A 17,852-nucleotide genomic window follows, 5' to 3' on the forward strand; every position below is an offset into this window, starting at 1 on the left:
TCGAAATTATTTAAAAAGGTAAACAGAAGAGGAGCTGTGCATAAAACCTCATAAAAATTAAAACCACAAGAGCAATAGTGCAAACGAATAGGAGAGTTAAATGTGGACTCTTAAACATCAGATCTCTCTCTTCTAAAGGTGTACTAGTAAATGAACTAATATCAGATTATGATATTGATTTATTTTGTCTTACTGAAACCTGGCTGGGTGATGGAGAACATGTTAGCCTAAATGAATCCACCCCCCCCCAGTCATATTAATACTCACATTCCTCGCACAGGCCGAGGAGGTGGAGTTGCAGCTATCTTCGACTCTAGCCTACTAATCAGCTCTAGACCTAAACTAAACTATAACTCATTTGAAAGCCTTGTTCTTGGTCTTTCGCACCCAAGTTGGAAATCACTGCAACCAATTCTTTTTGTTATAGTGTACCGAGCACCTGGCCCGTACTCTGAATTTGCAGAGTTTTTGTCAACTTTAGTCCTTAAAACGGACAAAGTTATTATTGTAGGGGACTTTAATATTCATGTGGACGTTGAGAATGACAGCTTTAGTACTGCGTTTATCTCTCTGTTAGATTCCATTGGCTTCTCTCAGAGTGTTCATGAACCGACTCACTGTTTTAACCACACCCTCGACCTTGTTTTGGTGTATGGTATTGAAATTGAACATTTAATAGTGTTTCCACAGAATCCCTCTTTGTCCGACCACTATTTGATAACTTTTGAGTTTGTATTGCTGAACTACACGCCATTGGGCAAAAATTTCTATACAAGATGTCTGTCTGATAGTGCTGTAGCTAAATTTAAGGATGCAATTCCATCAGCTCTAAATACATTATCTAGTCACAAAGTAACGGAGGACTCCTATGCTAATTTCAGTCCCTCCCAAATCGATCATCTTGTTGATAGTGCTGCAGGCTCGCTGCGAATGACACTCGACTCTGTAGCCCCTCTAAAAAAGAAAATAATAAAACAAAGACGGTTAGCTCCATGGTATAATACTGAAACTCGCAAATTAAAGCAAATATCGCGGAAACTTGAGAGGAATTGGCGTTCTACCAAAGTGGAAAATTCTCGTTTAATTTGGCAAGATAGTCTTAAAACTTATAGGAAGGCCCTCCGTAATGCCAGAGCAGCGTACTACTCGTCTTTATTGAGGAAAATAGGAACAACCCCAGGTTTCTTTTCAGCACTGTAGCCAGGCTGACAGAGAGTCACAGCTCTATTGAGCCAAGTATTCCCATAGCTCTCAGTAGTTACGACTGCACCGACTTATCTCTAAACTCAGCAACCTTAGAAACAGCTGTAAAACCAGATGTATGTTTAGACTGCTTTGCATCCCTCAGTCTTTACCAACTAACTTAATTAACAATAATTTCTTCATCTAAACCATCAACCTGCCTCTTAGACCCCACCCTGACTAGGTTGCTTAAAGACGTCACTTTAATGTAAAGTGGGCTGAACACTCCTCGGCAACAGCAAACATTACAAGAAGATATTTTAAAATAAAACCTTGGTTGAAAGTAAGTTTGAAGTGTTCTGCTCCTTTTATAAGAATTTAAAATCAAAAAAATCAAGTTGTTAAAACATCAATTACAATTTGTCACTAAGAAGTATTGTCGCATTGACCTGTAAATAAACGCAAATATTGATTTTGATTGATTGATTTACCTACTGCTGAACACGTGCATGTTTGTGAAGAGTCAGAGTGACGCTATGATGCCCTGTGTGTGTGTGTGTGCGTTTGTGTGTGTGTCTCTTACTCAGTAGCCTGTCGAGCTCCCTGGCAGCTAAGGACTTGGAAAGCAGCTCGGATCCCCAGTCGTCTCCTGATGACGGACGTTTGGACTGACATCTGGACCAAAACATGAACAGAAAGATTCCCTAACTACAGACCTTCATTTCTAATCTGTGGAATGTATGTTGTCTTTCTATGGACTGTATAGTTCCCAAAATATTTTATCTGTTCTCATGACTTTCCATTTTGTTTAATTTTATGGTTTTTCAATGAATAAATTGTCTGCCCATTTGTACTTTGTAAGGTCAGCTGCAGTGCATACTAAAAGTAAAAAGAGAAAGCATTTGATTTGGAACACAGCAAGTGAGTTCACTGTGGGCTGCACCTACACAGTGACACCTGTTAAGTCTATATTTATTTACACTGGTGAATTTGAATTAGGTAAACTCATGCTAAATTATGTATATTAGCATCGACTGTTTGTACTAAACAGAAACAAGTGGATGTACTGACAGCAGTCATCAGATTACTGCTGATTAGGCAGAACATTTCCAACCATGATGATTACTGTAGGAGCTAAAATCGTAGGATGTCTTAGCTGATTAGCAAACATTTATCTTTAACGTGTAATTCAAGCTGTGTGTGAGTGTGTGTAGCTTGTCTCTATGTTCAGATGTGACTAAGACTATGACTCCTCTCATGTGCGCTGATCTCACCTGTATCTCCTGTTGATGAAAAGAAAAATATGAGGCAACAACACGTTTTTTAAAAACATTTTACTATCCCTATCGGGGAGTGAATCACATGACATACTGCTGAGTAAGGTTGTGTTCCAGGGATCCATTTCTTGTCTTTTGCTTTATTACAAATGGTGAAATTTCCATAGAAGTTTTCTGACTTCTGCAACAGAACCCAGAAGTTACAGTTTCACTTCACAATTTAAGGCATCTCTGCCAAAAAAAACATGTTTTTATGAACTTTATTACTGTAATGAATTTACTGTTTTGACATTTTGTACTCATGATGGTTTATACATATAAATCAGTCTCACCATAATGGATTAAATGTAGCACGTACTGTTTGCATTCTCAACAGTATTTGGTTTTGAATGCTGTACATTAAATCTGTTCGAACCCCTTTCTGTGTGGAGTTTGCATGTTCTCCCCGTGTCTGCGTGGGTTCTCTCCGGGTGCTCCGGCTTCCTCCCACCATCCAAAGACACGCGGACCAGGTTGTTAATTGGTGACTCTAAATTGTCCTTAGGTGTGCATGTGCGTGTGACTGGTTGTTTGTCTATGTGTGGCCCTGTGGTGGACTGGCGACCTGTCCAGGGTGTACCCTGCCTTTCGCCCAGACACACACACACACACACACACATGCCGACACAAGTGTCAGCAGTACAGTATATTACTGTGTATTTAACGGGACGTTACCACAAAGACATGAACTTACCTCAGTTTTAGCAAACAGCAGCATGCCGATCATAGTGAAGAGGCAGAGGTGGAGTGCCAGCAGCAGGATGACGCTGCACAGACAGGAGAACACACAGATTCAGGGTGGGGGGCGGAAAAGTTTAGGGAGTCAGTGAAGAATCTAAATCTTTCTCTATTTTTTAAAGATACACTCCATACAAGAATATACAGTATCTCACAAAAGAGAGTACACCCCTCACGTAAATATTTGTGTTTACAAGTGTACAGCTTGTATATAAATTTGCTGTCCCCTCAAAATAACACATCACACAGCCATTAATGTCTAAACCGCTGGCAACAAAAGTGAGAACACCCCTAAGTGAAAATATCCAAATTGGGCCCAATTAGCTACTTTCCCTCCCTGGTCTGAATGGGGATCAGGTGTGTTAAATTTGGTGTTATCTCTCTCACACTTCCTCAAACTGCTCACTGGAAGTTCAACATGGCACCTCATGGCAAAGAATTCTCTAAGGCCCCATCCTCACTACTGAGTTTTCGAATTAAAACGGAGACCTTTTGCTACGTTTGCACCTCCCGTCCAGACTACAACAATGAAAACGAAGACTTAAAATGGAGAAGTTTGGAAACGCTGCCGACCCCGTTTTGCGGAGGGCATTTTAGTGAAGACGGCTTTAGAAATGATGACGCAGCCGCTCACGCTCGGCTCTCTGATTGGGTCTTGCAAAGCAGAAACACAATGCTGCTGACCGGGTTTTTGACATCATATGTTTATTAACCCTCTTGGGCCTGGAGTTCACCAGAGCTTCACAGGTTGCCACTGGAGTCCTCTTCCACTCCTCCATGACGACATCATGGAGCTGGTGGATGTTAGAGACCTTGCGCTCCTCCACCTTCTGTTTGAGGACGCCCCACAGATGCTCAAAAGGATTCAGGTCTGGAGACATGCTTGGCCAGTCCATCACCTTTACCCTCAGCTTCTTTAGCAAGGCAGTGGTCGTCTTGGAGGTGTGTTTGGGGTCGTTATCATGTTGGAATACTGCCCTGCGGCCCAGTCTCTGAAGGGAAGGGGATCATGCTCTGCTTCAGTATGTCACTGTCACACTCTGCCGGACAGCCATTCTTTGTGTTGCACTTTTTAGTTAGTATCTTCCTTATAGTATGTTGGATTTTGGGGGTCTGTCTTGTCTGTCGTCTAGTGTTTGGTAACCCTTGTCATGTCTGTTACCCCAGTTATCCCTCTGCATGTCTGTCTCTGTTTTCCCCTGCTCTCTCTCCCTGCCTGTGCCTCATTAGCCTCATGTCTTTCACTTGTGTTGCTCCCGCCCTGCTCGTTAGTCCCTGTGTGTATATACAGTGGGTACGGAAAGTATTCAGACCCCTTTAAATTTTTCACTCTTTGTTTCATTGCACCCATTTTCCAAAAATCAAAAAAGTTCATTTTATTTCTCAGTAATGTACACTCAGCACCCCATCTTGACAGAAAACAGAAATGTAGAAATTTTTGCAAATTTATTAAAAAAGAAAAACTGAAATATCACATGGTCATAAGTATTCAGACCCTTTGCTCAGTATTTAGTAGAAGCACCCTTTTGATCTAATACAGCCATGAGTCGTTTTGGGAAAGATGCAACAAGATTTTCACATCTGGATTTGGGTATCCTCTGCCATTCCTCCTTGCAGATCCTCTCCAGTTCTGTCAGGTTGGATGGTAAACGTTGGTGGACAGCCATTTTCAGGTCTCTCCAGAGATGCTCAATTGGGTTTAAGTCAGGGCTCTGGCTGGGCCATTCAAGAACAGCCACGGAGTTGTTGTGAAGCCACTCCTTCGTTATTTTAGCGGTGTGCTTAGGGTCATTGTCTTGTTGGAAGGTAAACCTTCGGCCCAGTCTGAGGTCCAGAGCACTCTAGAAAAGGTTTTCGTCCAGGATATCCCTGTACTTGGCCGCATTCATCTTTCCCTCGATTGCAACCAGTCGTCCTGTCCCTGCAGCTGAAAAACACCCCACAGCATGATGCTGCCACCACCATGCTTCACTGTTGAGACTGTATTGGACAGGTGATGAGCAGTGCCTGGTTTTCTCCACACATACCGCTTAGAATTAAGGCCAAAAAGTTCTATCTTGGTCTCATCAGACCAGAGGATCTTATTTATCACCATCTTGGAGTCCTTCAGGTGTTTTTTAACAAACTCCATGCGGGCTTTCATGTGTCTTGCACTGAGGAGAGGCTTCCGTCGGGCCACTCTGCCATGAAGCCCCGACTGGTGGATTGCTGCAGTGATGGTTGACTTACTACAACTTTCTCCCATCTCCCGACTGCATCTCTGGAGCTCAGCCACAGTGACCTTTGGGTTCTTCTTTACCTCTCTCACCAAGGCTCTTCTTCCCCGATAGCTCAGTTTGGCCGGACGGCCAGCTCTAGGAAGGGTTCTGGTCGTCCCAAACGTCTTCCATTTGAGGATTATGGAGGCCACTGTGCTCTTAGGAACCTTAAGTGCAGCAGAAATTTTTTTGTAACCTTGGCCAGATCTGTGCCTTGCCACAATTCTGTCTCTGAGCTCTTCAGGCAGTTCCTTTGACCTCATGATTCTCATTTGCTCTGACATGCACTGTGAGCTGTAAGGTCTTATATAGACAGGTGTCTTTTTTAATAAATTTGCAAAAATTTCTACATTTCTGTTTTTTTCTGTCAAGATGGGGTGCTGGGTGTACATTACTGAGAAATAAAATGAACTTTTTTGATTTTTGGAAAATGGCTGCAATGAAACAAAGAGTGAAAAATTTAAAGGGGTCTGAATACTTTCCGTACCCACTGTATACCTGGTGTTTCTGTCTTGTCTTTGTCGGGTCATTGTATGTTGTCACCCTGTGTAGCAGTGTGTTTTGTGTCGTCTGCCTCACTCGTCGTCTCTCCCTGTTTCCCTGCCGTTATTGGATTTTGTATTTTGTATTTCTGTTAGACTGAGTCCAAAAACAAGGGCTGTCCATCAGCCACTCTGTAAGTGTGCTCACTTTTTGTTATATTAAAACCACTGAACCAGACCTGCTCCGCTCTGTGTCCTGCGTTTGGGTCCTCCAACCTGCTCCACCCTGCCTTCACCACAAACACGTGACAGAATGACCCGACCAACACCAGCTTCGTTGGTGGCCAAGCCCACTCCTGTTCCTCGTGCTCCGTCGGTGGTCCGACCGGCACCTGCTTCGCCGGTGGCCCAGCCGAATCCTGTTCCCTCGTCGGTGGTCCGACCGGCACCTGCTTCGCCGATGGCCCAGCCGACTCCTGTTCCCTCGTCGGTGGTCCAACCAACACCAGCTTCGTTGGTGGCCCAGCCAACTCCTGTTCCCTCGTCGGTGGTCAGACCTACTCCAGCTCTGCGTGTCCGGTCCACGGTCCCCAGCCCAGCTGTCCAGTCGGTGGTCAGACCGACTCCAGCACCTCGTGTCTCGCCCGTGGTCCTCAGCCGAGCAGCTCAGTCCGTGGTCCTCAGCTGTGCTCTGCCACCGGAGATTCCAGGCTCCCTACGCTGGTCACCGGCCCGACCTTTGGTGAAGCCTCGCCTTCTTCGGCCTCTGGTGGGTCCCTTCCGTCATCTGCAACCCCCGCTGAGACCTTTGGAGAGATCTCGCCTTCATCGCCGGCCTCCTGCTCAGTCTCCGGAGCGATCTCTTCTTTGCTGCTGACCACCAGGGAGGATTAGTTTCTGTCTCTGGCCCCCTGCCCGGCCTCCAGAAAGGTCTCGCCTTCGCCGCCGGCCCCCTGCCCGGCCTCCAGAGAGGTCTCGCCTTCGCCGCCGGCTCCCTGCCCGGCCTCCAGAGAGGTCTCACCTTCGCCGCCGGCCTTCAGGGAGGATTCGCCACCTTTGCTGGTCCCCCGCTTGGCCTCCAGTGGGTTTCCAGCCTCTTTGTTGGCCTTCCTGCCGTCCCCCTGAACAGTCCGGCCTCCAGGGCCGTACTCCGGGACGGCCACCTGAACTCTGTGGACCCTCTGGTCCTCCCGCCCAGTGGGGTCGTCCTCCCAGGCGACCTCCTGAACGCTGTTGCCTCCCTGTTCTGCCCGGCCTGTTGGGTCGTCCTCCGGGACGGCCTCCTGAACTCTGTTCTCACCCTGATTTGCCCGGCCTCATGGGTTATCCTCCAGGACGACCCCCTGAACTTTTGTTCCCCACTGGATGCCTCGGTCAGCCTGCTGAACTGCCTTGCCCTGCCTGTTTGACCTCCCCCCTGTACTCTGGTCCCCTTCTGTCTGCTCCTTGGACTGTGGGTTTTTTGTTTTTTCTGGCCCTCCTCCTGTCCTCCCTCCGCCCACCCTGGTTTGGCTCTTGCCCTCCTGGTCTGCTGTGTCGACCTCCGGGTCTGCCCCCTGAACTTTTGTTCACCTCTGGCCGCCTTGGTCGGCCTCCTGAACTGCCTTGCCCTGCCGGTAGTTGGCCCTTTGAGACTTTTTGTTTTGTTTTTCCTTGTCATGTCTGTTACCCCAGTTATCCCTCTGCATGTCTGTCTCTGTTTTCCCCTGCTCTCTCTCCCTGCCTGTGCCTCATTAGCCTCATGTCTTTCACCTGTGTTGCTCCCGCCCTGCTCGTTAGTCCCTGTGTGTATATATACCTGGTGCTTCTGTCTTGTCTTTGTCAGGTCATTGTATGTTGTCACCCTGTGTAGCAGTGTGTTTTGTGTCGTCAGCCTCACTCGTCGTCTCTCCCCGTTTCCCTGCCGTTATTGGATTTTGGATTTTGTATTTCTGTTGGACAGCCCTTGTTTTTGGACTCAGTCTATCAGCCACTCTGTTTGTAAGTGTGCTCGCTTTTTGTTATATTAAAACCACTGAACCAGACCTGCTCCGCTCTGTGTCCTGCGTTTGGGTCCTCCAATCTGCTCCACCCTGCCTTCACCACAAACACGTGACAGTCACAGTACATGTTGGCATTCATGGTTCCCTCAGTGAACTGTAGCTCCGCAGTGCCGGCAGGACTCATGGAGTCCCAGACCAGGACACTCCCACCAGCATGCTTGACTCACCTGGTTGCTGTCACACACGCTTGACACCATCTGAACCAAATAAGTTTATCTTGGTCTCATCAGTACACAGGACATGGCTCCAGTAATATGTGTCCTTAGTCTACTTGTCTTCAGCAAATTGTTCTTTAGAAGAGGCTTCCTTCTGGAACGACAGCCATGCAGACCAGTTTGATGCAGTGTGCGGCGTATGGTCTGAGCACTGACAGGTGACCCCCCACCCCCCACCCCTTCAACCTCTGCAGCAATGCTGGCAGCACTCATACGTCTATTTCCCAAAGACAATCACTGGGCATGTAAACATCAAGCAGATGGTCTATTCCGTAGTTACAGAAGATTTGGCGAAAGAATAAATAAATACTGACTAAGCATCAGACCAGTTGTTTTTTGTTGCATGGATCAATAACGAGCTGGGACTGTTTCTGAGTGTAACATGGGAGTGTGGCCTCAGAGAACACACTGGGAGTTGTTGCAAAGTAAACGGCAACGTGCACAGTACAAGCGTAGGCAGATAAGTGCACGGTACAGAATATTTTAATCAAATATTTACAAAAATGTGAGGGGTGTACTTTATCTCTTTTAAATCAGTTAAAAAACTGTAGGTTTACGCATTGATCACCAGTTTTACTTATTTCAACTTTAGTTGTTTAGGTATGGTGGATGGCTCTAAATATGACAATACCCATGAGGTGCTGTGTTGCCACATCTCGGAACAAAACACTGCACTGCAGATATTGTGCACTATACTGTATTTTTATAGCGCCTTTCTAGTCTTTTCGACCATTCAAAGCACTTTTACACTACATCTGCATTCACACACATTCATACACTGGCGAACAGCCACCAGGGGCAATTCGGGGTTCAGTATCTTGCCCAAGGACACTTCGACATGCAGCCTGGAGGAGCCAGGGATTGAATCGACCTTCCGATTAACGGGCAACCCCCTCTACCTCCTGAGCCACAGCCGCCCCTATTGGTGACAGTGCTGATCTGATCCAGAATCTGAAAGTGAAAATCTGTGGTGTGAAACTGATCCAAACTGCAGACTGTTTTATTAGTTTTCTTTAGTGTCTGCTAACAGTTAGAGGTTAACACCACAGATTCTAAAGCTCTGTGAGTGGACGATTCTTACTGAAATTCTCCTTGGGAGTTCTAGTTTTATATTTTTAGGTATGTGCCTTGTACCTTCTGACTTTTCATCAAAGAACCAGATGAGTTTCTAATCTTTTGTACTGATGATTGAACTGGGAGAGTTTCATGTACATCTGAACATCCACCTAACCCCATCTTTACACAACTGATGCCTGAAATAACTACTCCAACTGTACAAATCTATAGCAGCACTTTCTCCCTCACTGCGCACATTTTTAAATTCATACATTTACATTTATTCATTTAGCTGACGCTTTTAACCAAAGCGACTTACAATTGCTATACATGTCAGAGGTCTCACGCCTCTGACAGAGAAAAGACAAGATCCCTTTTTAAATGCAGGGTGGCATGGATTCACTAGGCCTGTCTCAACACAGAGTAGGCTACGTTCAAAGTTGTGTCATTGGGAGTTGGTACTTGGCAAATTAATGCTGTAAAAGGAGTTCGCAAATGGGACAACAGTGCTCTTTCAGCTCAGGTGATTAAACAGATATACATATACACACACATTTTATACTGTGCGTGTGTGTTTGTGTGTGTATATATATATATATATATATATATATATATATATATAAAAAGTTAAATATTCTTAATGTGGTTCATCAACAGTGATAAATTATCCGAAAGTCCCGCGAGGTGAGGAAAACTCGGAACAACACCAGTGAAGCTGGGACTCTGATGACCCAGGGTTAGGGTTACAATTTTGGATTTATTCACGCAACATTTATTGAAAGTTATATCCTTTTTACATATTTATTTACAGCATTAAACATTGAAATGTATGTTGCAATAGGTTGTATATTAACTTATTGGGAGAAAAAATCAGACGTTGAGCACCCCCATATTGCCAAAATGGCATGATCCTTGTTTCACTGCAAAGCTTCAACTGTGAGATTGACAGCCGAATCAGGTTCTGCCCATCAAAGCATTAAATCTTCGACTATTCAGGGTCAGCCCTAATATATATATACACTGCTCAAAAAAATAAAGGGAACACTAAAATAACACATCCTAGATCTGAATGAATAAAATCCATCCATCCATCGCTTATCAACCGCTTATCCTGCATACAGGGTGGAGCCAATGCCAGCTGGCATTGGGTGAAAGGCGGGGTACACCCTGAGCAGGTCACCAGTCCATCACAGGGCTGAATGAATGAAATAATCTCATTAAATACTCCTTTCTTTACATAGTTGAATGTGCTGACAACAAAATCACACAAAAATTATCAATGGAAATCAAATTTATCAACCCATGGATTTGGAGTCACACTCAAAATGGAAAACCACATTACAGGCCGATCCAACTTTGATGTAATGTCCTTAAAACAAGTCAAATTGAGGCTCAGTAGTGTGTGTGGCCTCCACGTGCCTGTATGACCTCCCTACAACGCCTGGGCATGCTCCTGATGAGGTGGCGGTCCTCCCAGACCTGGACTAAAGCATCCGCCAACTCCTGGACAGTCCGTGGTGCAACGTGGCGTTGGTGGATGGAGCGAGACATGATGTCCCAGATGTGCTCAATTGGATTCAGGTCTGGGGAACGGGCGGGCCGGTCCATAGCATCAATGCCTTCCTCTTGCAGGAACTGCTGACACACTCCAGCCACAGGAGGTCTAGCATTGTCTTGCAACCGCACCAGCATATGGTCTCACAAGGGGTGTGAGGATCTCATCTAGGTACCTAATGGCAGTCAGGCTACCTCTGGCGAGCACATGGAGGGCTGTGCGGCCCCCCAAAGAAATGCCACCCCACACCATTACTGACCCACCGCCAAACCGGTCATGCTGGAGGATGTTGCAGGCAGCAGAACGTTCTCCACGGCGTCTCCAGACTCTGTCACGTCTGTCACATTTGCTCAGTGTGAACCTGCTTTCATCTGTGAAGAGCACAGGGCGCCAGTGGCGAATGTGCCAATCTTGGTGTTCTCTGGCAAATGCCAAACGTCCTGCACGGTGTTGGGCTGTAAGCACAACCCCCACCTGTGGACGTCGGGCCCTCATACCACTCTCATGGAGTCTGTTTCTGACCGTTTGAGCAGACACATGCATATTTGTGGCCTGCTGGAGGTCATTTTGCAGGGCTCTGGCAGTGCTCCTCCTGCTCCTCCTTGCACAAAGGCGGAGGTAGCGGTCCTGCTGCTGGGTTGTTGCCCTCCTACGGCCTCCTCCACGTCTCCTGATATACTGGCCTGTCTCCTGGTAGCGCCTCCATGCTCTGGACAGTACGCTGACAGACACAGCAAACCTTCTTGCCACAGCTCGCATTGATGTGCCATCCTGGATGAGCTGCACTACCTGAGCCACTCATGCTACGACTAGAGTGAAAGCACCGCCAGCATTCAAAAGTAACCAAAACGTCAGCCAGGAAGCATAGGAACTGAGAAGTGGTCTGTGGTCACCACCTGCAGAACCACTCCTTTATTGGGGGTGTCTTGCTAATTGCCTATAATTTCCACCTGTTGTCTATTCCATTTGCACAACAGCATGTGAAATATTTTTTGAGCAGTATATATATATATATATATATAAATATAAAAAATACACTGTATATATCTAAAGGGCCAGCAGGGTATTCGAGACATCCCTCTCCCCAGCAACACTTTCCAGTTGCTCCTGGGGGATTCCAAGGCGTTCCCAGGCCAGATGAGAAAAGAAAGGCACCCTGGATGCATCCTTATCGGATGCTTCAACCACCTCAAGTGGCTCCTTTGGAAGCAAAAGAGAGGCAGCTCTACTCAAAGCTCCTTCCAGATCTCAGAGCTCATTTTGATAAATTAACAAAATATTTTAAATTTAAATAGTTCTTAATTTTATTAAGAAATTTGTTGACAATTAAAACAGCTGTACGTAAAATATTATAAGAATTGTGAAACTGGCTCATATTCTCCGATATCGCTGTTACTTGTTGATGTGAAATGCATGCTGGGACACTTTTCAACTTGAAATTTTGTGAAAAAGTGTCGTCGATAAAGTCCAGTTATTTGGACTGTCCTTGGTACAAACTTTGAATTGGGCCATGACTGATGATGCTTCACAGTTACAAGAACAGACAAGAATGAAATGTTGGTTTGTCCCACTGACTTTTCTACAGCTATGAACATGCTGTATATCTAAAGCTTTTCTTTGTCTGCAAGCTAAAGATGTTTTTGACTAACGTCTGTATGAGCACTAATTCTCTTTAATGGATACTGGTGTTTGCTCTAAGCACAACATGCATAGACAAGCGTGACAGAAGGCAGCCTCACCTCATCACACACCATGCTGACAGACAACACCCAGTCGATGATGGAGGCTGAAATCACTACTGTGTAGCCAATCAGCCATTTGCTCTTTCTGAATTCCTCCCAGCCAATCAAGTAGCTCTGTGGACAAAGTGAAGCAGTGATTCAAATGGACAAATAAGTAGGCAAATAACTTTAAAAAGAGGCAAGATTATTTGGAAACATCCAATGCAGTAAATTCCACATCAAAACCGTTGTTCAACCAGACAGCTGCTAATGTCCTGGGAGCAAATGTTTTCCACCCTAGCTGTACTTACCTTGACAGCAAGATCAAGAGAGAAGATGAGGAGGCAGACCATCTCAATGCTCTCGGTGAGTCCACAGGGAGGATTCCAAGGCGGAGAGCGATGCCGTGGGTCGGAAGACACAGACAGGGAGGATGGGCGCTCCACAAACGCCAGCAGCAAAACCACCGCAATGGTTAGGCCCAAGCCCCTGGGGGAGAGAAAGATGGGTGAATCGTTGGACAAATGGAAGTAGAAATATGGCTTAGACAAAAGAAAACTGTCATTCAACTCCATGTGTTGATGAGTTAGATGACTTAGAAGTTAGTTAGAAGACTGATACCACTGTCATATCGTTATGCTAGAGTCAGGAGAAAGTTAGTTTAGCTTAGCATAAAGACTGAAGACAGGGGAAACAGCTAGCCTGGCTCTGTCCAAAAGTTAACCTACCAGCACTTTATGCTAAGCTAGGCTATCTTGGCTCCAGCATCAGAGGTAATGGAAACATATGAAAGAGATATTGATGGTCTCATCTAACTCTTGGCAAGAAAGCAAACGTTTCCCAAATGTTGAACTACCCCTTAAAGAACACTGACACACTGGGTGCTTCTAAATTCCCTTATTTGTCGTTTCCTCGCTCCTTGATTCCTAGTTTGAACTGGAAGCTGTTCTGCACCGCCATATTGCAGACTGTCCCAAAGCTCTTATTTGTGCTCTGAGGAGAGAGGAGTGAGGAGCGATCTCTGAGGAGCTAAGAGCGAAGATGCACGAGTCTTTTACTGACCGACCCCCTTATTGGATAGATGCTATATTTATTGGACACTGCAGCTGATCAGACTGATCTGATAAATCACATCACTACAGTTACATAAAGAGTGAAGATCGACAACAGATTAAAAGTATATCACGGCCGAGTTCTATATTTGATTTGTATATTATATTTAATTTGTTTTATATGAAGCCACTGAAGATAAGATTTTTTTTTTTATCTTGAACTCACAAGTTATTATCTTGCGCGCACAAGATAATAACTTGTTCCCACAAGATACAAAATATAATCTTAAGGGACTTCAGGGGCTCCATAGTTTTATGATTCACCATCTACTGAAAATCTGTGTTTACTGTTTACTGATCAAGTGAGCAAAAGCCCCACACGCAACTTTCTTCTAGAGCCCGACCGATATATCGGCCGGCCGACATTATCGGCCCATATGAGCTAATTGCATTTAATCTCCATCGGACGATTGTAACGGCAGATATATGATTATTAAAAAAGAAACACAGAGTCAGATCCTTCACCTATGTCATGGGTGTTACATAGTTTGCCCACCAGAGGGCGATCACCTGCAGCTCCCCTATTAACTACACTGCCTCACCACAGAAGAAAACAATCTGCTGACCGGAGTTTACCAGAGCTTACATGCAGCATTTAGAAACAGGCAGAAGGCTGTGTGAGCGGTGAGTCGGTCTTTTGTCAAGTTAATTACATGACTAATTATAATAAAAACAGACCCAGTCACTTCTCCCCTCCTGAAAACATTCATGACTTGCTAACCCTCCCATTTTTCACTGCACTCTCCCGGCTTCCTACCAGCTCACAGCAGTTTAATGTTACGGTAGCTGGGTGCTGGAAGCTGCTGACAGACTAACTGTAGATTTATTCTTAAACAGTCTGGCAGTTCTAGTGAACGGTCCACATTTGTCTCTAGTTCATCACTTCTAACTATTCTCTGAAATCACGTAATGTTACAACAGCTAACGCTGACCGTTGCTCAATTAGCCACAAAGCTAATGCCGTGTTTATCAGTGGAGGAGCGCTAACATTAATGAGCCATTAAAATATAGTTTCTGACGTATTCTAAATATATCTGCGGGTCGCCTGTCTGCAGGCGGTGTGTCTGAAATGATTAAACCAGAGCTGACATGTAAATAAACATGAGCTGACCAAAAATCTAACACGGCTTCTTGTAGCTCCTCTTTATGTGACGTTGCAGATGTGAAACGGAGTAGTCAGAGCTGTAACGGCTCTGGTTGTAGTTATAACGTTAAATGAAATCTCAAAGTTGGAGGTCCTCGTTGCAGACATTCCTGTAGTGATTATGTGTAAAGTGAAATACACATGCTTATTCTCTCTCACTCTCTCTGTTTACAGACGGCTGAAAAAGTTGCACCTTCCAGTAGCAAATATTTGTTGATGTGCAATTGTTTACATGTTCACTTTTTTTGACTGTAATCGATTTTATTAACATAATCCATTTAGGAAACAGTTTTATAGCCCACATACATACCAGCTTTCAATATCGGCCTGTTCTAAGTGTAGTTTATACAGTAAAGGGGTCTACTATCCAAATCATTCTCAAAATCAAAATATCGGCTCATAAATCGGCTCTTTTTCACTTAATATCGGCATCGGCCCCCAAAAACCCATATCGGTCGGGCTCTACTTTTTTCATTTATTTAACAGATTTCCCTCTGTTATTTCCCTGATTAACCTTTATGGAGACAATTAAAGTCTGTCTGATAATCTGGATAGTCTGTCTGAGTAAGACATGGCAGTGTGGCAGTGAGCCAGCATGCACAATACCAGGAAGCTGAAACTGATTTAATCATTTTATTATGCAAGGTTATCCCGCACTATCCACATCCTCAAGGGGAAACTGGTAAATATAACATTATATACAAAGTAAAGTGTTAGTATGATATTAGTATATTTACAGGTCACACTTTATTTGGATAGTCTGCCTGCTTGACATTCATTAAATTATTGTGCAGGAGAAATGCTCTACATGGTAGTTAGTCTCTGATTTGTTAACCATTCATGCAGAACAACAACTTCAACATTTAAAAAGTTTGGTGATTGCGTCACTTTGTGTTGTAAAGTGGTGAAGACATAAGGGCTCAGATTAGGGGTTTGACGACTTTGAGCATTAAACACTTGCACCTGCATTCTGAACACGTTTTCTGCAGCAATTAATGGTGGAAATATCTTTATTTATATGAAGGAAAACTAAATTAAGGTGGCTGGTGGAAATGCAAAATATAAAAATAAAATGGAATAAAATTCAGTAATCAGCTTTTGGACAATGCATTTCTTTCTTCTATATTTCAGTTGCATTGCATGTGTTCTTATTGTACATTGTTTCTCGTGTTATTCAACATTTATTGTTGCAAGCTGTTTTTCAGCATTTTTAACAAAAGCTTTCAAAAAGTGATGGACATTCTGATTCTGACATGTCCCCAGCATCCCCAGTTTAAACGACACCTATCTGTCAAAATTTTTGAATGTCCTGCCCCATCCAGGCTGTGATTGGTCGGTTCACGAAAAGTGACATTGACAAGCTACTGTCTGCACACGGCTGCTTGAAAGGCACCCAAGCACCCTTCTCCCTCGTCTCTCACCGCCAACAGAGATTAGCAGGCAGGCAAGAACACGTAGCGCCCAGAGAACCTGAAATGGAGAGGGCAGAGGAGAGTACCGGCAGCATGGGAGAAGTCCCGGTACGCCAAAGAGTAAAACGTTGAGGTGCCCGTACTGCGTACCGTTGTGTACCGGCCCACTTCAAGCACTGGTACCAATGATCTTCTGAGCAGTTTCAGTCACCCGTTGCAGAGCCCTCTGGTCCTGGGCCGTCCACATCCCATGCCAGTTAGTGATGTTTCCAGTCAGGATGCTTTCTATTGCTCCTCTGTAAAGTTTACAAGAACTTTGCCTTCTTTCTTCTTCTACCCCTGAACTTTTCCTACTGTGACATTATAGACTGACTTCAGTAATTCTCATGATGATGGCTTGGATGTGACTTAAAAATGCAAACGCTGTGCTGGACTGTGGCGCACCTCTCCGTGAAGAACATGGAAACTCTTTTTCCACTGTCCAATCCCCCTTTCAGTCAGGATGTTTTCTATTGCTCCTCTGTAAAGTTTACAAGAACTTTGCCTTCTTTCTTCTTCTAGCCCTGCACTTTTCCTACTGTGACATTACAGATTGACTTCAGTGAAAAATTCATTGGCAATAACAAGCAACAAGTTTCTCACCCTGCAGAAATGTAGCCCTAAAACATATTGCAAACATAAACTCAGGTCCAGTTTTATTCACACATGACTTGGCCTGAGCAACTTACCACTGGCATATCCTGGAGTAGTACCATCGATATAGGCGAAGTGAGCTGCCATCCACACGGTGGTTGATGGACCGGTACTATAAGCAAGCAAACAAACTTAAATCACAACAAAAATGCTTTGCAGGAAAGACAAAACAGAAAGGGACAAATTTGTCCTAATGCACAAACAAAGAAAAGCCAAGGACAATACAGATCGCTTAAAATATCTGGATTGATTTGGCTTCTCTGAGACTTTACATGAGGCTGTATAAAATTCCCAAATCTGACTTTTCCCTCCCACTACTGATTACAAAATCTCAACACAGGTTATCTTCTGACACAGAGATGGTTGCAGTGCTGCATTCCTCTGCATGGGAATAACTAAGCAGCCCTTTGTGATTGGATGAAAGTAACTGATAACTGCTGGAAAACCTGTATCTAATGTGGATCGCCCACTGGCATTGGATCAGTGTGCCCCTCTTCCAGACTTGAGGAGCAACCACAGCAAAAGCATGAGAACCTTTAGTGTTCAGCCTTGACCTTGGAAGAGCTAGAGGTCCCTGCCCATATAATGCCTTGTATGTCCACAGCAAAACTTTAGTGACAGGGAGCTAGTGTTTTTAATCTAGTTCTAGAATCTAATTCATTTTTGTAAATAGCTGGTAGACTTCAGGACAGAGATCCAGATAGGTGTAGATCGAGTAGCAGGACTGGATGTTACAATCCCTTAGGTATCACACTGCAGATGACTTGAACGGGGATGTTCTTGAAGATGACCACTAGTTGGTGTTGCTACCATTATGACACATCTTCAGCTGTGTACCTCGACATCACTGGGTGTTCCGTACTTTATCACAAGACACCCTCAGCCAGGATAGGCCCACTGCAGGCTGATCACATGTATGTATGTAT

The 17,852-nt window shown here is 44.7% G+C and overlaps 1 protein-coding gene across 1 annotated transcript; it reads right to left on the reverse strand.

Moving 5' to 3' along the window:
• Positions 1-3,103: 3,103 nt before the first annotated feature.
• Positions 3,104-17,095, reverse strand: LOC119890402 (two pore calcium channel protein 2-like). The gene is made up of 4 exons (XM_038701667.1): positions 16,962-17,095; positions 12,877-13,054; positions 12,584-12,700; positions 3,104-3,265 (listed from the first exon to the last, which is right to left on the reverse strand). Exons 2-4 carry the CDS (start codon positions 12,916-12,918, stop codon positions 3,200-3,202), a joined length of 225 nt encoding a protein of 74 aa, XP_038557595.1. The 5' UTR covers positions 12,919-13,054; positions 16,962-17,095; the 3' UTR covers positions 3,104-3,199.
• Between the last annotated feature and the right edge of the window lie 757 nt (positions 17,096-17,852).

Source organism: Micropterus salmoides, unplaced genomic scaffold, assembly GCF_014851395.1.
Source record: "Micropterus salmoides isolate LMB-PRFRI ecotype aquatic unplaced genomic scaffold, ASM1485139v1 Ms_hic_scaffold_6, whole genome shotgun sequence".
In the NCBI taxonomy this organism is placed as follows: domain Eukaryota; kingdom Metazoa; phylum Chordata; class Actinopteri; order Centrarchiformes; family Centrarchidae; genus Micropterus; species Micropterus salmoides.